General features: G+C 50.6%; 1 protein-coding gene across 2 annotated transcripts in view; it reads left to right on the forward strand.

Moving 5' to 3' along the window:
- The window catches only part of GALNT10 (polypeptide N-acetylgalactosaminyltransferase 10), a 201839-nt gene extending 185417 nt beyond the window's left edge, over positions 1-16422 (forward strand). For both annotated transcript variants that reach the window (XM_066344675.1, XM_066344674.1), the window contains exons 8-12: positions 3390-3497; positions 8374-8595; positions 10195-10311; positions 11552-11701; positions 12381-16422. In XM_066344675.1, the coding sequence (XP_066200772.1) occupies positions 3390-3497; positions 8374-8595; positions 10195-10311; positions 11552-11701; positions 12381-12539 (756 nt within the window). In that variant the 3' untranslated portion in view covers positions 12540-16422. The remainder of the gene's footprint in view (positions 1-3389; positions 3498-8373; positions 8596-10194; positions 10312-11551; positions 11702-12380) is intronic.
- The last annotated feature ends 5055 nt before the right edge of the window (positions 16423-21477 follow it).

Raw genomic sequence — 21477 nt, forward strand, 5'->3', positions numbered from 1 at the left:
GGGCCTGGGGGCCCTGAGCAGAACCACGGGGGCCTGGGCCCTGAGCAGAACCGTGGGGCCTGGGGTCCAGGACCGGCTGTGGTCAGCTCCCCGGCCCAGGGCCAGTCGCAGCACTGTTCTTTGCCTCCGGCTTTTATCATGTCCCTGGGAGGAGCCCCCCAGACGTGAGGTCCTGCCATGCCAGCAGTGAACACCATGGGGGTGCTGACAGCTGTGGAGGATGCATTCTGGGTGGCAGAGGGAGTTCTGAAGGGTTGGGTGCGCCTCGCTCTGGGCCCTTCTCAAGCTGCGCGGTGCTCCCAAAGGAGTCGGGTTGGCACAGCTTCAGCTGAATGGGTGTGTCTGTCTCGCTCAAGGCAGTTCCCATCCTGATTCAGCCATCAGTGAATCATGTCCAGGGCAGGGAAGCCGTGGAGTGAACCCGCTGTCCAAAGCCAGGACTCCTCTGGGCTCCAGACATCCCTCTCAGCCGGTCAAGGTCACCCTGGTCCCTCAGGAGCCTTCAGGCTGATGGCCAGTGTGGTCAGGGCCAAAGAAACCCGAGGTCACAGCAAAGAAAAGGATTTGGAAATTGATCGTCTGTCTGCATTAAGGAAGGTTCCTTGCCAGGCAGAGCTGGAGACACAGCCTCGTTAGCTAATGTGAGTTTAATACGGAGTTGGGAGAGCTGGATGCCAGCCTATCCCGCTGCCCAGGAGACATTCAAAAATAGAGCCGGGTAAGGTGTCCCCCACCTGCTCAGCGACCCGCCTCCCAAAAGGCAGGGGCAGCCCAGCAGCGTCCTGCGCAATCACTTTGTATAAAAGAAGAGTTATTGTTATGGGATCCTGGCGCCTGATCAATATCTCCTGCTTTGAAAATAAACTTCTTGGCTTGGCCTTGACATTAATCTACCATCAGGAGCCCATTATCTCAAGACCAATGTTCTGTTCTATTGACTTACTCGATTTTTTTTTTCTCCCCCAAGATCAGAATATAATTGCATTTCTCCAGGCAGCACTTCCGCTAATTGCAGCCCCAAACATGCATATCCCCTTGAGAAAGCCAGAGACAGGATACATCTGGGGTGGGATGGAGAGAGTGGCCCGCAGGAGGTCAAGGGAGACCGAGTACCCTCAGGTACGTGAGGCCGATGTCTTGATTTGGGCCCCTGAATTAATCAAGACATTAAACAACTCCCCGGTTCCCCCTTGAGCGGTTCAAGCTGAAAAGGGCTCTTTTGCACAGACTCGGTAGTGTACGCATCCCCACTCCCGCTCCTCATTCCACACATGAGGACATGTGCTAACGAGATTAATTATGTCCCGAAACCGTCTGTGTCCCACCGTCGCCACAGCCTCCACTAACCGTCACTGAAACCGTGAACCGCAAACCAAAGGAAGCCATGACTGCCTCATTCATATCTGCAGTTTCCCAGGCCTGCCCTCCCCCAAGCCTACCCCTGCTGGCCATTCAGCACTCCACAGGCACTCGTCTTTGTGAAATAGAAATTGGATTATGTCATCTCCCTCACTGAAGACTTTCAGCGAAAACTCCCTATTCTGCCCTTAAAGACCCTTATGATTGTCCCCACCCACCTCTCTGCCCTCCCCTACATTCATTTCTCTCTCTGCTCCAGGCCTCTGGCTGGCTTTGTTCAGCGATTATGCCAAGCCTGGCCCTACCCCAGGGCCTTTGCATTTGCTCTTCTCTCCACCTGTTCTCACACACCTCAGATCTTTATGTTAACTTTTGCCTTAAGTCTTGCCTCAACTATTCCCTGCTAGATGAGGCTTTCCCTGATAGGGGCAGGTGACACAGCAGCCCACACATCCATACAGTGAGTCTACCCAGTGACCTCACTTTGGTTTTCTTATAGCACAGGTCACCGTATGAAACTTTCTCCCTGGCTTAGTTACCTACTGCCACAGGAAAAAATTACCCCCAAAACATAGCATCTTAAAAGTAATAAACGGTCATTACCTGCAAGTTTGTGCGGTCCAGGGCTTTGGGAGTGTCTTAGCAGGATCGTTTTGCCTGCATCTCTCTTGAAGTTGTAGTCAGCGTGTCGGCCAGGGCTGCAGTCATCCGAAGGTTTGACTGGGGCTGGAGGATCAGCTTCTAAGGTGGCGCGTCCATGTGGCTGGCAAGTTAGCACTGTTAGCAGGAGGGCTCAACTCCCCACCACCTGGACCCTAAGCAAATGATGAGGAAGCAAGGTGGAAGTCTTATCCCTTCTGCACTATCCTATTGGTTACCCAGGTCAGTCCCCATGTGACCCGTTTGGGAGGGAACTACATAGGATGCAAACACCAGGAGGCTGCAATCACTGGGAGGGCCATCTTCAAGGCTGTACCACCCTCCCCTCCCCCCCGTAAGAGCAGGAGTCCCGGCTGACTTACTCAACGCTGTGTGCGCCCAGCAGTGTTTGGCATGCAGCTGATACTCCATAAATATTGGTCAGATGTACGAATGGACCATCGTGGCGTGTGACACACTGCTGTGTCTTGTGCTAAGCACTTCACATGCAATTTCTCACCCCCAGGCCAAAGACATTAAACAACTCCCCGGTACCCCATTGAGCGGTACCCCATTTTCCCCATCTCTAGAGATGAGGAAACTGAGCCTCAGGGGAGTTAGTACTCATATCAAAGTCACAAAGCTGTTAAGTGGCTGAGGTGGGATTTGAACTCAGGACTGCCGAGGAGGGTCTGTTTAGCCCGGAGCCCTTGGTGGGTGTGAGTCAACGTTATTGTACTTATTAAGAATTCTCAGATTGCTGTCAGACCAGTGTGCAGTCAAACTCAGGAGCTCTTGGTGATAGTGAATATGGAAGGAGAAGCATCTGGTCCCTCACTGCAGCCATCCCCAGCTGCATGGCTTAGCAAGCCGGACTGCAGAGAAGTCAGGGCAGGGGCCTGCTGCCACTGCTCAGGATGACCCAGAAGAGGTTCGATCACCAAGTCTCTCCCACCGAGCTCCCAATGCCACCGTAGACTTCTTCTCAATGCAGCATACACAGTTGTTTAGAGCTCAGATGCTGGCATCAGCTAAAGCTGAGTGTGGATTCTGGATCCACCCCTTACCCTGTGACCTTACACAAGTGTCTAAGCTTCTCTGGGCCTCAGTTTCTTCATCTGTAAAATGGAGCTCTGTAACACATTACAGGTGTTCTGACGAGGCTTAAATGCAGTTGTGCATGTGACGCTTGCAGCATACTGTCTGGTGATGAGTAAGCATCCAATGCAGTCCCCTAGCCTTTCCTGCCTTTACTGTGCTTTCCTCGTCCCTAGTTCAGTGAATGGGGCTTTAGTAACTGTCCGCACGGATGCTTCCGATGACTGCACTAAGGAGGGGACGATGAATTGGAGGCCGAAATACCATCTTCCCTCTCCCTTCTCACCCTGCAGGTGTGGATGTGTGGGGGCCGCATGGAGGACATCCCCTGCTCCAGGGTGGGCCATATCTACAGGAAGTATGTGCCCTACAAAGTCCCCGCTGGAGTCAGCCTGGCCCGGGTAAGCTGGTGGCTCCCCCTGGGGGTTGGGGAGCAGGGGTGGCCCAGGCCCGATTAGCAGAGCCAGAGACACTCGGAGGCACCCAAAACCGCAGGCCAACGATCCCTAGGTGTGCTCCCCACCACTCTGCAGGTGAAATCCAGTGTAAAAGAACTTAACTTAAAGCCCTGTTTACCCTCTTCCTATCTGTGTGGCCTGGGAGGGTTGCTTAACTCCTCTGAGCTTGTGTTTCTGCCTTTGCTTAAGGGAAGCTAGTCTTTCCCAGCGCTTAGCATTGGCAGGAGAGTTGAGGAGAGTGCAGTTTCCCGAAGTGTGACGGACAAGATGATTTGAGATGGTAGACATGGGAACATTTTTATTTACATGCGTTTACATTAATGTGGGTTAGAAATTAGCATGTATCCGGGCAGCAAACCTGTGCTCTCACAGACATCCTGTCTTAGGATGAAGCGAACGCAGACGCAGAATTCGACCGAGGCTGACTTAACGAAACGCGTAGATAAATATTAATGCAGGCCGAGCGGCGTGTGTGGGAAAGCCCGAGACAGGGTTCTTACAGTTCCTGGCACAGGCGCCGTTAATAAATGTCAGTGTCGGTCGGCTCTCTCCACCCCCTCCCCACTTTTATTGCCAAAAATTCTCTGTCAAACTATTTTATGCCTCCAAATGGTTGGCATTAATCATTGCTGGAATTAAATTGGCCACTGGCTACAGATGGAAATCTGTTAGCAGATGTTTGTTTATTTGTTTTTGTTTATTTTGTTTTGTTTTGTTTTATTGGGGGGGGGTATTATATGAATGATATTTCACTGAACTTTTTTTTTTTTTTACCATTTTTATCACTAAACTTCAATAATAAATTTAAAATATTAAGTATCCAAAAAAAAAAATCAGAGGAACCACAAAAGAAAACCAAAGAGAAGGGAGTGTCCCCAGAGGGGAAAGAGGGTGGCAGGGAGGTTTGGGGGAAGCTGGAAGGTCACCAGCACAGCTTTGCTCATGGGGACACCCCGCCCCACTCCACCAGCGTGACAGCTCCCGCTCTGTAAGCCTGTTTGGCATCAGCCTCCTCTGCCCAGGCCTCTGCCTCTGCTTCCCTTACCACGTGACAATCGATGACATACAGGGTTGTAGCCCCTGGGTCCTGGAAGAGCCCCAGTCCTGCGATTCACAAGAAGACATATTCCAGAGGCAGTGGGTCTCCCTGCCCGAGGAGCGGGGCTTCATCTGAGGATGCGGACCTGTCTCCGGGAGGCAGCTTGTTACGGGGCTATGGGGCGGGCGTTGCTAGAAAAAAAGAGCCGGCAGTGCCCTCTAGTGGTTGAAGATTGCAACAACAGCCACACTAGCCCCCTGCGCTTTGGACAGCTCCATCCAACGCGGGGGCGGGTTCTAGATCCAACAGGCAGGCAGAAATCACGATTCATCTGAAATATTATTTGCAATGTCAGAGAAGGTGTCAGGCAGGAAAACAGCATGAAGTCGCTCAGTAAGCCAAGACCAGCTCTTCCCGCTGTTTGGGACGGTGGGACTGTGGAGACGCCTTTGACAAAGCATCCTTTCCCTATCCAGAGCTGTCATTTATGAGTCTGCCTGGTAACGAAGCACTACCACCTCCCGTTTATGGTGCCATAGGTGTATTCCGTGGGTAACAGCTAACTGTAGTAACACATAAACACTTCTGTGAGCTAGGCATCCCACAAAGCATCGTACATACTTACTTCACATAATTCTCACTTGTTTTTAATCCCCATTTTAGAGATAAGGAAAGTAAAAAACAGAGACATAAAGTACTGAGAGCCAGAATTCTAACCCACTTAAAGCTGACTAGATGCCAGGGACAGAGCATTTGTCCCTTTAAATAGTGAGTACTAATGTTGGGACCAGTATTTATGTCAGCACCTATGTTAGGAAGAGTGTGGGAAGTTTATTTCAATGCCTTCTCTGAATTCTGTGTTGATACATTTTAACTTCCTTTCTGTCGGTGCGGAACCAGTCTCCTGTGCCGTTAAACCAGTTAACAATATGAGCGGTGCCCCATGTAACTTTGCAGGACTACCGAGCTGCCTGATGTAAGCTCCCCTGACGTCGGTCTTAGTGTCCACCCTCATTTAGTAGTCAATAAGATTTTAAATGTCCGCTCTGTGTTTTAACAACCGGTTCCTTTTAGAGCATTATCTCTGAGAGGAGAGGTACTCCCAAAGCCCCCAGAGGGCCCGATAAGCGAAGTGTCTGTACAGTTGTGCCAACTCCCAAAGGGCAAGCGGCCAGACTGCAGAGAAGTGGCAGTGTGGGGTGGAGGGGGCACGCTCCGCCAGCTCACTCGCTTCCAGAACGAGCAGCCTGTCTTAGCTGGCTCACTGAACTGGCTAAAGTCCATATCTCTCTGCCTCTGGGAAAGGGTCGTAGGGAAGGCAGCATAGAAGCTCACTCAAACTTAGCAGAACAAAACTGGAGACTTACTCCAAGAATCAGGCAAACCTCTGAAATCCAGGCACAAGAAGAGCAGGACTGGGACCCAGAAGTAGGGAGGTGTTGGGAGGAAGGATAAGAGGACCGACTGCACAGCCACTAAAATCCCAGGGTGGTCCTTTTCATGGTCCTAGCACGGGCAGATGTAAGAGAAACGGACGTGAAGGCCTTTACTTTGGTCCAGACGGGCAACTTACAAAACTGCACAATCTGGGAGAAATAGTTTATAAAGTCATGTCTGGAAAATGCCATATTCATTAAACCAGTAGTTTAAATATCAACTAAAGTTAAAATGTTATGGGTTTTGATCCTTTGAGAATAACACTGGTGAGTTTCAGCACCTTCCCTTGGTCAGATGGGCTGCTCTTACCTGCGGTTTGAGCGGATCAGACAGTGAGCCAAAGGCCCGGGGAGGGGCGGCCTGAGGAAAGAAGAGTTCGGGCTCTTCGGGCCTTCAGCTTTTTAATTAAACCCAGCCCTTGCCGCTCAGGGGACTTCTGGGCAGAGCACCATCCCTGTTAGGAGCACCCAGGAAGAAGGAGGCTGTGGCAAGGAAATGCCTTAGTTTCCTAGTCCGAACTCAGAACCAATACAATTGAGGAGCCGGTGAATTCTGTCTTCGGTCCCAGCGTCTCTCTCCTGCTAGCTTCTGTCCTCCTCAATCAGGAGTCACCAAACTGTTTTTGTGTGGCCTGTGAGCTAAGAATTATTTTTACATTTTTTATTTTTTTTATTGGTTGATTTTAGGGAGGAGAAAAACATCAATTTGTTGTTCCACTCGTTTATGCATTCATTGGTTGATTCCTATATGTGCCCCGACTAGGGATCAAACCCCCAACCTTGGCGTATCAGGACAACACCCTAACCAACAGAGCAACCCGGCCAGGGCCTGGTTTTTACATTTTTAAATAGTTGTGAGTGAGGGGCCAAAAAAGATTATTTTGTGACACATGAAAATGAAATTTTAATGACCATAAAGTTTTATTGGAATGAAGCCACACGCATTCATTTACATAGCGCTGCTTTCCAGCACCATCAGCAGAGTTGAGATCATATGGTCTGCAAAGCCTAAAATATTTACTATCTGGCCCTTTACAGAAAACATTTGCCAGCCCCTCCCCCCTTACCTCTGCCTCTAGAGTGGTCATTTACACTGAGGTGTGAATGACTGATCACAGCCTAAGTGCTGACTCCCTTTCACCCTTCATAGGAACATTTGGATGCAGTAGGAGAAAAATTTTTATGATGATAAAGATAAAGCCTGGAGATTTAAATGTGTGTGTTGGGGGTGGGGGGAATTCTGGCAACAGCCAGGGGTTAGAGGGAAATGTTTCGAAGCAGGGAACTGCCCCTGAACCCTGAAGCTGCGTCATCCAAAGTCAGGTGGCAGGTTCTTGGCAAGCGATGTCTACACTGCACATAACGAGGACTCTTCATCTCAGTTATGCAGAATTCACTTTTCCTCTGTCTCCAAGTCTGCTCACAAACAGGGTATTTCCTCACCTGCCGCTTCTACACGCCAATAATGTGGCTGTCATTTTCCCATTAATTATCCCTGTGGTTCATAATAAAAGTAGCAGCAACTACACCAACTCAGAAAAGTATTTAAAATTCTAGCTGCTGATGGAATTCTACCTTTGAGTGCGAGTTATGATTTGTTTTTTACCGTGCAACTTGATGAGCACTCTTAGTTGAGAATGACAGAAACCCCACTAGAATCAGCTTAAGCAGAAAGGGAATTTCTTGGCTCCTGTAAAGGGCAAGTCCCGAGGTGGCTGAGGTGGTCCTGGACGGCGTCCGGTACTAAAAGGGGTGTGTTCCTCCCTCCAGCCCTCAGCTCCCCTTCGTTGGGGGTGGATTTCGGCCTTGGACAGGCTTTCCACCTAGCCCGGCTACACCGGCTGGCATGTTACCCATCAGGGCTTACCCAGCGATCTGAGCAGAGGCACAGCAATTCTTCCCCCCAATTCCCGCAAAAAGTCCGGAGCCAGTAAAAGTCTGTTGGTTCTAATTGGCTTAACTTAGATCACGTGCTCACTGCTGACCAATCCGTGCCAGGGGCTGTCTGCAGTCGCGTTCTCAGGGCTGAGTCCTGGGCCACGTGGGATAGCCTGAGGCCCGGGTGGGTCCCCAAAGGAAAACCGGAGGGAAGCTGTCACTAGAAAAAGGGGGGATGGCAGATGGGTAGGCAAAACAGCAGCCTGTTATTCAACCATAAGTTGTGGAGTCCTTATAACACAGAAATAATAGACACATAGAGGCTTAAAAACATGCTGCGGCTAGGGTCACTGATGCAACGGCAGGTGAGAAAGGCTGATCTCAACCTCCAGAGCCCATGGCACCTCGCGCCCAGGCCCGGCCCCGCGGAGAGCCCGAGCCTTGTACCTTCCATGTCGCCCTCCAGAACCTGAAGCGAGTGGCGGAAGTGTGGATGGACGAGTACGCGGAGCACATCTACCAGCGCCGGCCCGAGTACCGCCACCTCTCTGCCGGTGATGTCGCCGCCCAGAAGAAGCTCCGCAGCTCCCTCAACTGCAAGAGTTTCAAGTGGTTTATGACCCAGATCGCCTGGGACCTGCCCAAGTTCTACCCGCCCGTGGAGCCCCCGGCCGCAGCGTGGGGGGAGGTGAGTCTGGAGGCGGGGGCCAGCTGCAGTATTGGGGCTCAGTGCAGAGCGCACTGCGGCCCCCGAGTCTCAAGACAGGAAAAAGTGTCGGTGAAGGTATAAATTATAAAACTTTTTCTCCTCTTTCCCGGTCTCTTACAGCCTTGTTGGGAGGGGAGGGGCACTTTGAGGGGAGGGTTATTGGGGGGGGGGGGTCTATTCAATGACCTAAGTAGAAAAAAATAAAACTTTGATTAGCATCAATTTGACCACTCGCCTTTATAGTATCACTGCTGGTTTTAAATGCTCATAGAAGGGCATTTAACTCGCGGGTAGGCTCGGTGACATTTCACCGTTTGTATTTCACACCTTGTGCACGCATGTGCACTCCTTTACCAAAACAGTGGAAATACTACACAAAATGAAGCAATCTGGTTTTATTTCACTGATGGATAAACACAGTCTACCTTGGGCTTACTGGTGAGCGAGGAAGAGCTGAAGGGAAAGGAACAGTGACCCTGTACTTCCCTTTCCTCCTGGGCTGTAATCTGCTGCTTACATGACGGGCTATTGCAGGGAAGTAACACAGGTAGGAACGGGTGAGATCGAGCTCCTGGGTCCGTCCTGTGTTTTAGAATGCCGTTCAGCCAAAGCCAGTTCTGGTTGGAAAGGAAAGCATGGCCGCTTGGACCTGCCAGCACCCCCACCTAGTCCTAGACAGACTGCACATGCTTGCTGTGAGCCTTACTGAACTCCCCCGCCTGTGGGACCCAGAGCTCTGGGCACCGCAGACGCTGTAGCAAGCGCCGCAGAAAGGAACGTGGGTGCTGGTAGAGCATTTACCTCCTCTGCTCACAGGCCTGCTCATTGTCCCATCAGATTTCACTTACAAGTTCAAAGATAAATTGTTAAAGTTTTTAACACAGAGACAGCAGAGCTTTAATCCAGCACAGCTCATGTCACATGCCCTCGAGGCCAGTCCTGCTGGAGGAGGCAGACGAGGCCAGTCCTGCTGGAGGAGGCAGACGGTCTTAGCAGGGGGACAAGCCTGTCAATCAGCGGCTCCTCGCTCCTGGGTGCCTACACTCAGAGGACCTGCTCCCTCCTGGTACATGGTCATAAGGGGCTGGGGAGAAGGGTCAAATTCTCTGAGTGGGGCCGGGAGTCCTCCTTTACCACCTGCTCAGCCCCAGGCCCCACCCGCGCCAAGACTGCATGCTCTCAGACAGCAGGATTGAGAGGTGTGCCTCTGTAGACAGAGCATGACTTTACTGAGGGGCTCGGGGCACTGCTGCCAGCACCGGGAAGGCTTTGTTAGGACAGTGCAGAGCTCAACCCATCTGATGTTTCAGTTTCCTCCTCCACCCCACAGGGGCCCCAGAGAGTATCTTTTTTTTTTATATATATATACTAATTGATTTATTTGAGCAAGAAAGAGACATCAATTTGTTTTTCCATTTATTTATGCACTCCTTAGTTGATTTTTGTATGTGCCCTGACTGGGGATCAAACCCACAACCTTGGTGTATGCGGATGACGCTACGTATAACCAACTGCACTACCTGGCCAGAGGGTGTCTTGAGGTATGTGACTAATCTACTCTCCCTCTTTCTTGTCCAGATTCGCAATGTGGGCACAGGGCTGTGTGCAGACACGAAGCACGGGGCCCTGGGTTCCCTCCTGAGGCTGGAGAGCTGCGTGCGGGGCCGTGGGGAGGCCGCCTGGAACAACATGCAGGTAAGGGCCCCTCCTGGCCTGGCAGCCAGGTCCTCTGTGCTTGCGTGGTCAGGACTGGGACAGGCCACGGTCAGTGCTGAGTGACAAAAGCCAGCCCAGGGGACGAGTTATAAAAGCTTCCTGAACACCCTTGGGAGGAGGAATCCTTCACTTGGCAGTAAACCCACCCGTGGGGACCAAGGGTTACAATTCTGGAAACAGAGACCAAATGGCCTTCCACAAAAAGAGGGAATTGTTGGCTCCTGTCACTGAAAAGTCTAGATGATGTCATCGGGATCTCTCCAGGGTCTCGTCTCTGCTTCCCTCTCTGCCCCTTCAACCAAAACCTGCCTCTGTCCCTGTGGTGGCAAATGGACACCAGCAGCAAAGGCTTGCAGCCCCCCACTGGAAAGGCCTGTCTCTTCCAAAGGTTCTGGAAAAGCCCCAGGGCTCTCACATGTCACATGTCAGTGTCCCTGAGCATGTTACAGTGGGGGTGTGAAACAGGCCTTAGGTGGGTCAGGCCTGGGTCACATGCTCACTGCTGCAGCCTGGGCTGTGGTCAGCCTCACCTGCAGAAGGGGAAGGAGAAGAGAGACAGGTAAGTTCCCCAAAGAGTCGTTCCCAAGAGCTGTTCTCAGAGGAATGAGCAAGTCGGCCTTGCCTGGAGAGCCACCACTCCGGAAACTGTGGTCAGCTTCCAGGAGCCCGCCCTCCGGGCAGTTAACCCGTGTCAGACCACACGGCATCCGCAGAACCTTGGCTCCAGGGTTGGCTTACTGCGGGTTTGCTGGCGTTCCTGAAGGTTGCACTGACGGCAGCCTGGAGGGCGGGCCCTGTGCAAAACCAGAGTCAGAAGGTGCACAGCGCGCTCGCTGAGAACGGGCAGCACGGCCGGACCCGCGGGCACAGCGCCCGGCCTGCCCACCGCCGCCCGGCCTCTGGATTGCTCGCTGCTCCCCTCGAGCTTTCTTGATAACAATTCTTATTAAGTAGTGGTTCTCCTTGACTAAATTCCCCTGAGTTCTCCAAGGCCATGTTGTGTCAGGTTTGCTTCAAAGTAAGATGGGGGTGGGGATAAAGCTGTATGAGGACTCACCACTAGTTGCTCATTGTTGAGGCTGGGGGATGGGAATGGATGCGTCAACATACCCTTTTTCTGCACCACTGTACTTAAAATTTTCCATAATGACCAAAAATAAAATAAAAAAGAAGGTCCCCTCACTCTGCCATCCCTCGCATGATGTCCCTGTGTGCACAGGTGTTCACCTTCACCTGGAGAGAGGACATCCGGCCTGGAGACCCCCAGCACACCAAGAAGTTCTGCTTTGACGCCGTCTCCCACACCAGCCCCGTCACGCTCTACGACTGCCACAGCATGAAGGGCAACCAGCTGTGGAAATACCGAAAAGTAAGACAGGAGATGGGGGGCGGGGGGGACAGGGCGACCTGCTTGGTTAAACAAACAAACAAAGCAAGCAATGTAGCGCCTCCCTCCTCCCAGCAGAGCGCTCGCTCATGTGTGTGCTCCACCGCCTGCCACGCCCGGCCTCCCAGACATTCAAGAGAAGCCAGAATTGCCAAGTTTCTTAAATGTTTGTTTTATTGGTTTTAGGGAGAGAAGCCTGGGGGGTGGGGCATCGATCTGTTTCTGTATGTGCCCTGACCAGGGATCAAACCGGCGACCTCTGTGCTTCAGGACAGTGCTCTAACCACCCGAGCTATCCTGTCAGCGCCAAAAATCCAGATTTTTATGTGAAATCTCTAGAAACTTAAATGCTGGCAGACGAGTCCATTGAGCACACACACAATGAGGACCCATGAAATCTGACTGGAGACAGACAGTGATTAGGGCCCAGGCCCAGCAGGGGCATATTTCTATGCCCACATCCCAGTGGGCATGACTCAGGCAGATGGCAACGCCAGCTGCGAGGGAGGCGGGACAGAGTCTGGCTGTGGGCTCAGGAGGAAAGCCACACAGGCCTGTGAGCGACGGCCAGTCCCTGCCTCGCCGCCTCGTGGCTGTTCCCGCTGCTGCTGTCGCCTCGCACCCCCGGCGCTGCCGGGCTGACAGCCCCCATGCTTTGCAGGACAAGACACTGTACCACCCCGTGAGCAGCAGCTGCATGGATTGCAGCGAGAGTGACCACAGGATCTTCATGAACACCTGCAACCCCTCCTCTCCCACCCAGCAGTGGCTGTTTGAACACACCAATGCGACAGTCCTGGAAAAGTTCAACAGAAACTGAGCCCGCACGCCTCCGTGGCAGGCCTGCGGGGCCTCCTTGCCCCGCACTGCGGCCTCCCTCTCCGAGCAGCGCAGGCTTCCGGGGCACTGTGACATCCAGGGGCCGGCCAGCCGGTTCCGGGCAAAGCGGGCTCTTGAAGCTGGAGCCAGCCTGGTCCTTGAGGCGGCGAGCTGGGGGGTCGTGTGGAGAGCAGACCCCAGGAGCACGCAGAGCCTGCTCTAACCCCTGCCGGCCTCGTGGGGGGCCAAGCGGGCCTTCTCAACTTGCTCTCCCTGTTCCCTTGAGCATAATGCGGGAGAAATGCCAGGGCAGCCCTGGGCCACCCAAAAATGAGGCTCGTGTGTGACAGTCCATTAGAAAGAGAAGCAAACTCGCCTGCTGGGGCAGCTTTCAGCACACGGCCGGCCCTGGGCGGCGGCAGAAAGGGAAGCATTTCTCGGAGGCGCTGGTGTCCGCCTTTCGGTTTTTGCCTGTCGTGGGGGTAGCTGCAGTCCCTGCGCAGCTTCTGTTCTCTGTCACGGCCCCAGGTCATGCAGTCGGAGGCCATACCTGGGGCCCTCAGAGAGTTCAGCTGCCAGGCCTGGGGTCGGAAGCAGGACCCTCAGACATCCCTGTGCAGTGGGGACAGACAGGTTGTTTCCGCTCGCTCTCTGGGTACCTGAAATGCCCATTTTAGCGCCCTCCAGGCACAAGGACAGCCCAGTCACCAGCTTTTTCAGGCTGTGTTCCAGATGGCCTTGGGCCCCGGGAAAAGGCCTAGTAGAAGATCTCCAAACTAGAAATTCTGGCTGAATTTCCCTGGCCAGTGCTTCCATCTCTCTTCTCTTCTTTTCTCTTCCCTCCTTCCCATCTCTCCTCCCTCCCCATCTCTCTCAGTCCTTCTCTCTTTCTCTCTCTCTCCCTTCTCTGTCCCTTCTCCCTCTCTCTCTGGCAATTTCTTGCCTCAAGAAAGGAGCAGAGGTGTGACATACATCCGAAGGCCTCCAGGGTAGACAGTGGCCACGAGGCCTGCTCTCTGACCTCATCATGGTTCTAGTTCTTATATCACACTCCAGAATCTTGACAGAACTCTATAATTTGGTCAGGAACTAGGCCACACAGGATTCTGGTGTTCTGGCATCCAGAATGGATCTCTAGAATGCTGTGATCAAAAGAGGCAGCCAGGTGGGAGACGGTCAAGGCAGCCCTCGGCCGAGAGACGATCTGTGAAGTCCCAGGTTGGTGGCTTCGGGGGAGGTGGGTGGCTGTGTCCATCAGCACCGACGAGAGCCAGCCTGTGACACTGCCCTCAGCACAGACCCAAAGCCCTGCGGCTCCTGCCATCATAGCTGCAGGGGGGAAAGGACCCAGTGTCCCAGGAACAGGTGCACACCCAGCTCCCTGCCAGCCCTTCCCGTTTACCTTTTTGCTTCATTAATTACACGTGAGACCCCCCCCCCCGAGGGCCCCTAAACTAATAGGAAGCATTTCTGCAACCAGCCTGCGACCCACTGATTAAGAAATGGAAATCGCATTCTATGACTTCCATCAGCTAGCCCGAGGAAATGCTTGAAATCAGTATTCCAATTAGAGTTGGGTCTCTTGATTATATTGTTTGCCAATTAAATAACTGAGACATAAATCTGGGAATAGAGCCACAGATCTGCCTTTGAGATGCTGGCTGATCTCAAGGCCATCAGTGAGCTGGGGGAGGTGGGGGGGACATTCTCGGTCATGACCATCCCAATTAAATGTGCAGCTGGCAAAACATCACTTCCCCTCCTGCTCCCCCACACAAGCCCTGCTCCGGTCCCTCTCTGCAGGGGAGGCTGCCCCTGTGCCTGCAGAGCTGGCTTGTTGAGCCCTAGTGTCTTTTCCAAATGAGCATCGTACCTTTAGAAGTGGCCCTCGATGGGAAGGAGTCAAAAGATGAGGCCCCTTCCACAATCTAGGGTGACAAGAGAGTTGCAATTTGGAGAGTTGAGTTAGGATTCATCATCAGACAGCAATGCAGCATCATTAAAATAAAAACTGTGCCTTTTCAAAAGAAAAAAAAAATGCAAATGTACAGCAAATCCCTAAACTTGAACCATTTCCTAGTGCCTTGCTGACAAACATAAAGGGGCGGGGGTGGGGGAGGGGAGTGTGTGGTGATACGTGCAGTTCCTGCTGGATGAGTGTGTGTTTCTTCGTGTCTAATGTCAGGCAGGAGGCGTTAGGCCTAGAGCAGGGTCTGAGGTGGAGATGCTCCCCAAGGGCGGAGGCCAGAGCTGTTTCCCTCAGCGTCACACTCCACATGAAAAGGGCAGCTGGACAGCTCCTGTGGTAGAAGGGCCTCAACAGCCCCTGGGAGAGGGCTCTGTTTGGAGGCCATGCCTGCAGCCCCCCATCCAAGCCCCCAGACAGGCGCAGAATACTGGCTGGATTTCCAAGCGGTCCCACTCCAAGTGGGTGACTGTTCTCGGCGTGACCAGGGCTCGTGTGGAAAGCAAGAGCGGCCCCAGGCAGTCCTCAGCCTTCCTGTCCCATCCTGCGTGTCTCCTTCTGAGTCCGGTTTCACACCCGCAACAAGGAACGGTGGGTCCTCTGAGCACACTGGCCTTTGCCATTGCTGAGCCCACACCTGTAGGTGCCGGCAGTGGACAATGTGTGGGATAAGGATGGCAGGAGACAAGTTGATGGCCCAGTTGACCAACTGGCTGAATGCAGATACTGGCTACTCATTGGTTTGGCCTCATTTTTTTTTTTTTTTTTTTGCTTAAACTATCTGTTTCAAGGACTCAGATTCCTGCTCACGCCCTCAGCTGATGCCCAAATAAAACGGGCCTGTGGAGAGGCCATGAGCCAGTTAAGGGGTGAAAATGTGGTTCCCTTTTTCCCAAAAGCCTTTATTCTGAGCGTGAGGTCACAAAATAAATGAGTGGCTGGACAGTATGACCGCGTGGCCCGCCAGCTACCTTTCCAAAGGGAACTCCAGAAACACTTCAGAATACAGGGAGAATCTTTGCTGTGAGGACAAGGCCTTTGGAGGTGGCCCAAGGTTCAGGCACATGCGTGAAAAGCCATTGCACCTTATGCCTCCAATTGGACCTTGTTTCAGCTTTAAAAACAGCCCAGAACCTGTCAGTTCTCCCCTGGAGAAAGAACTAGCTCAGAGGCGGAAGGCGGTACACATGTCAGTGGGGTCCGACGGTAGGCTGACCTTAGGTCCAGGGGAGAAAGCGGTGGTTGTTGATGGAATGTATGGATTCCCACATTGCATTCACTTTTTGGGCCCCTGACCTGTTGAATTTCTTTTTCTCCCTAAGAAACAGGTGACCTCCTTGAAAACAGTTCTATGTTTCTTTCCATGCATCCGTTTTTCTAGTGTCCGGAGTCTCGGAAGAGTGGCAAAGCACTTTACAGACGTAACCGAGAAATCGGGAACCCTTGCTCCCACGACCCCTGGTTTGTACGGATTGAGTGATCTTTTATAAGTCCGAGGAGACAATGCAATTTTAATGTTTTCTGAAGATTTCTAAGTGTGGGAGAGGGGCAAGGAATATAGTTCTGTTCTGGAACTCTTTTCTGTTTTCAACTGATGCTCTCTGTGAAAGTCCAACTAATATTTCAGTTCAAACTTGATCCTGAGCCAAGGCCCACTGCCACCTCTGGGTGGGTACTGGATGTACATTCCAAGCGACAAGGTCCTTTTACCACCCGCTCCCAAAATGGCTTTGATTCAGCCATTCAAGACAAGAGGGTCAGGCTCCTGTTCTGTTTGAGAAGGCAGACTGGGATTCCATAGAGAAAACTCAAGACCACCAGCCTCTCTTCTCCTGCCTGGGAAAGTGAGCCTTTGTAAAGAACTGACTTACATGTACAGTTGTGATTGTGGTTGAGTAAACCTCCAGACTTTCTCTAACGTTGTCTCCGTTGTATTCCTGGCCCCGCGCCGTTCTCTGTGCCGCCACTGCCCGCGTCGTCATTGCACTCCTGGGGCCCCCAACAGCCATCCTTTCAGAGAGGAAGGCAGACCTAAAACAACTAACCAAGATGATCTCCAATGTGAATAGGGCCAAGAAGGCTATAAGACAAGATACTTTAGAGACTGGGGTGGCATACTTAACTTAAACAGATTTAGAGAATGGGCAACTTGCTCAACATTGGGTAGGATGGTCAGGGAATGCCTCTCTGCAAGAGCTGAAAAAGATGAGAGTATGAGCCAATAGACAGTAGGTGGAAGGGAGTTCTGGGCAAAGGGAACAGCTAGTGCAAAGGCCCTGAGGCAGGAAGGCATTCCCATGGTGGAGGCACAGAAGGAGGTGAGCTCACAGAGTTGGGCAGGCTAGCCCACAAAGGGTCTTATTGGCTGCATCCAGTAATGGAGGATTTCACGAAGGCAGGGACAATATGAACTAAGCTTAATTCATTTCTGATACTCTTAAGCCACAAGTTCCTCCTTACCAAAACATTTGAATGCTTTTGAGTATTAGATTTGTGTAATACCGTGTGGCAGAAAGAGCAGTGGCTGGCCTGGCTCTGCAATGGCCTCTGTGAGATCTTGTATGAGTCCTGCCCCCCTTTCTGGCCTCAGTTTTCCTCAGTAAAAATGAGAAGTTTTTGGATGATGCTTCCAGCTCCACCTGTGTTCCTGTGGTTGAGTCTTGGTGTGGGGCTGCAGGTGAGCCTGAGCTGAAGCCGCCCGCTGTGCTGCCACTCAGTGCCCACCAGAGGGCGCTGTGAACCACAGCTTGGAGAAAGTTGATGAACAGCAAGGGGAGTTCACTGGTCACTGGGGCAGATTTGAGTCTTCAGAGGGTCGATAAGTTCCTTTTGCAGCTTCCAGTGGTTTTTTTTGAAAAATCTTTTACCACCCATGAACAAGATAATTTTCTTTTAAAAATTTTCATGGTTTCTTTAAAAAGCTTCAACTCTTAGTAGGAAACAAAAGGAGCAGGAAGAACATTTCAGGTGCTGCAAGGCAAGTGCGAAGACACTGGAGGGAGGTGACGGAGAGGAAGGTCAGGAGTGGAGGGAGGTGACGGAGAGGAAGGTCAGGAGTGGAGGGAGGTAACAGAGAGGAAGGTCAGGAGCAGAGTGGGAGAGAAATCGAGGACAAGCAGCAGCAGGTAGGCGGGACCCAGACCCTGTCAGGCCATGTCACGGAGTCTCTGATCTTTATTTGAAAAGCCGTGGGAACCATTAGAGCAAATAAAATTTTCTAACCACCCACCGGTTCCACAGTAATGGTGATTTTTAGGGAAGTAACTTTACTTTATAAAATTTATACAGCAAATTGGCCTGACCTGTGGTGGCGCAGTGGATAAAGCATCAACCTGGAAATGCTGAGGTCACCGGTTAGAAACCCTGGGCTTGCCTGGTCAAGGCACATATGGGAGTTGATGCTTACTGGTCCTCCCCCCCTTCTCTCTCTGTCTCTCTCCTCTCTCTCTCTCTCCCTCTTTCTCTCCTTTCTAAAATGAATAAATTAAAAAAAAATTTATACAGCAAGTTAAAGTATATAATAATAATGACTTACCAAGTACTTTATGTCGGATTTTCACTAAGTTTGGGAGAATAACCCTTTATAAAACAACTTACTATAGTTAAATCTATCTTTTTATTTATACTTTGTTTGCTCTGCTACCACCCACCATGAAAGCTGGAACGCCCCCTAGTGGGCGGTAGGGACCAGGTTGACTACCACTGGGTTAGAGGATTTTCAAACTGGGCAGAGAGAGAGCGTCGGACGTGCCCTTGGCTGACTAGAGCCAGGAATGGCCCGCTCGAGAAGCTGGGCCATAGGCACCCAGGGCCGACAGAGTGAGAAGCAAGCCCAGGCCAGCCAGCTGGCCCTTGGTGCCTCAAAGTCACTGACCCCTGGGAGGAAAGGTCACCTTCCCGGAGCAGGTGAGGGGACAGGGAAAGACCTCGTTCCCCACCCTCCCAAGCCCACAGCTGAGAGTACGAGCCAGGCATCAACAGCGTGTGGCTGCACACGGTAGGAGCCTGGTGGTAGCACACTTATTCAGAAAACGGGTTTGGCAATTCACTCCCAGTTAATTCTCTTTTTCTCTGTATGTAGTTGAGATGGGGCTTTGAGGATCCCAGTAAGAGCCCAATAAGCATTTGGTGAATGGACAAATACGGTTTGACTAATATAGTTTCAGATTATACGTTAGGCACTGTCTCCCTCCACTCACAGCCTACTGAACGTCTCCTGGTAGAGAAGGCCCCCATGGTGGTTACCTGCTGGTTGCCCTTGAGAAAGTCCCTCCCCCTTCATAGGCCTCAGATCCTCCATATGACACTGGAGGAAGGGGAACACATTAGATTATGGTCGGCCTGGACTCATAGTTCTACAAATCTGGCATCTAGTATTTTGTAATGGTCCTATTTTCATGATTTATTTTCCAAGCTCAGCGAGAGGATGGAATAGGACACCCTTCCGGTTCTGTTGGTGTCTCCAACCCCGGGGCTTCTGGACCTTTGCTCAAGTGGGTCCAGGATTCAGTATCCAAAGCGTCCTTCCTGCAGCGGCTCACAGCTCTGCCATCCTCTGGCTCAGGCAGCTGCCTGCTCTTTTGTTCACCCTCAAGGCTTGGGTGCCTGGCTTTGCAATACCTGGGCTCACAACAGTGCCCCGGGCCAGCCTGCAGTTCTTACCCTCAAGTCTGACTGGATTCCGGGCTGGCAGGCCGTGGCTCTCGGTGCACTCACACACTAACACACACAATGCCAGAGAAACAAAGACCACTCCATGAACCCTTAGAAAAAGCAGGTCTCTTAGCAACTTTACAGCTTTTGCTCATGAGCTACTTTGCATTGAAGTAGCGTCTGATCTCCTGCCAGCCCCTGCCTGGGGATGGGGAGAATGGAATGGCGGTCTGCCCTTGCTGAGGCTGAGGGCTAAGCTCCCCCACCACTGCTCTCTGTTTCATAGAGATCATTAATTCGCTAACACTGAACTCAGGGCCAACAGCACTGTAACTAATGACTCAATGAAACTTATCCTAACACATGTATGTTCTCCGTAAGGCACATGTTAGTGCTCACGAACACTAGACGGCACCTCGGTACTATGCTTAGGGGCACTTTGAACCAAAATCATCAACAACAAGTACAAATTTCCTTAGACATTTCAGACTACAGTTACAAATTTAATATACTTGATTTTTTTCAAACACTTTAAATGCTTAACAGGGCCGACTTAAATATCTAAAAAGAAATATCTAAAAAGCAACATCTTTCTAAGCACTTAAGCAACCGCTGTAAATTAATTACGTAGACCTACAAATGTAGCAAATCCAATTCTCTTGGCCATTTCCAGAACCTTAAATCCAACACAAAGCAGAACAAGGGACACAGAAGCTTCTCTTCTGTATTCATTTCTTCTTTATCTGAATATTTATATTTCCTTTCTAGAGTTAGAGATTTACTCTACCAACAAAGGCACCAGATTTCCCCCCCCCCCCCAAATACTGTATTGCTATTTGGAACCAATCTACATAATAACCTGGGGAAAGCTTACAATAAGACAGTCCTTGAAAACCACAAAATTGCTAGTAAAGAATAGTTTTTTAAAAAGCATGTGTTGCCTGACCTGTGGTGGCACAGTGGATAAAGCGTCGACCTGGAAATGCTGAGGTCGCCGGTTCGAAACCCTGGGCTTGCCTGGTCAAGGCACATATGGGAGTTGATGCTTCCAGCTCCTCCCCACCTTCTCTCTCTGTCTCTCTCTCTGTCTCTCTCTCTCTCCCTTTCTCTCTCTTCTCTAAAAAAAAAAAAAATGAATAAAAAAAATTAAAAAAAAAAAAAAAGCATGTGTCCCTGCCCTTCTCAAAATATAGAGAGGCTGGGGGTTATCAGTCTGGGTCCAGAGAGAAGAATCCACACAGTAATTCAGACCTTTAATATAAAGGTGTACTAACTATAACGGGACTGTAGTGACGAGGCATTGCCTAGTAAGAAGAGAACGCTGAAGAATACAGGCTTAGCCAAGATGAGAAGACAGCCCCCCCCCAAGGCTGAGATAGAGCACCAGAGCAAAAGGGCCCCTGTCGCCTTCCCCCACCTGCCCCAGGGGTGTTGCCAGGGGAAGCTGGTGCTGGAGAAGCTGCAGGCAGTGCAGCAGCCTGAAGCTGGATGCAAATGCTGTTTGAAAAAAATATCTAAGTGCAAAATTTTTGTGGAAAATGTAGAGCTCTTATCCACACCAATCAACCTAGGAACCAACATCACATACTGACGTGCAGACACCCAGCTGTTTTCTGTGTATATGTCTGAGCTCCCCTGCTAGAAAAGATCCTCTTCTAAGACAAGGAGTGTTTCATCCTCCTCCTGTGGCCAGTCCTGAAATGAGCATATATAATATGGTCAATAATTTACTTTTGAATATATGAACTCTGAGGGAGGAATGCTATTAAACTGTGCATTTTTCCATTAATTTTTAATTCTATTTTTTCCTACTGTAAAAGCAATAAATATTTATTGGGGGAAATGCAAAGGTAGAACAAAAGGAGAAAAAAAATCAACCATTTTTCTACTACCCAGAAATAACTATTATTAGTACAGTACTTTGGTGCATTTCCTATGTACAAATAGTTTTTCTTTCTTATTTTTTTAAAACATAGATGTACATCCATCATATTATATGCAATTTTATATCTTGCATTTTTAACAACATAAAGCATTTCTCCAACTCATCAACTCTTTATTGAAGAATCACTGCTGAATTATTATTATATAGGAAATATTTACACTGATGTTGAAACTACCTTAAATGTTGAAATCATAAATGACTGCAAAATATCTCATTCTGAAGATGTTTGACAGTTTACTTAATTACTTCCCATGTGGAAGTTTTAGGTTATTTTTCCTATTAATCTCATAATGAACATTACTGTTTAAAATTTTCTCTGGTAGGCTGATTTCCTAAAATGGCTGTTCCACGTGTGAAATTACTTCTAGGGGGTAC

This window comes from Saccopteryx leptura, chromosome 6, assembly GCF_036850995.1.
Source record: "Saccopteryx leptura isolate mSacLep1 chromosome 6, mSacLep1_pri_phased_curated, whole genome shotgun sequence".
NCBI classification, from domain to species: Eukaryota; Metazoa; Chordata; class Mammalia; order Chiroptera; family Emballonuridae; genus Saccopteryx; species Saccopteryx leptura.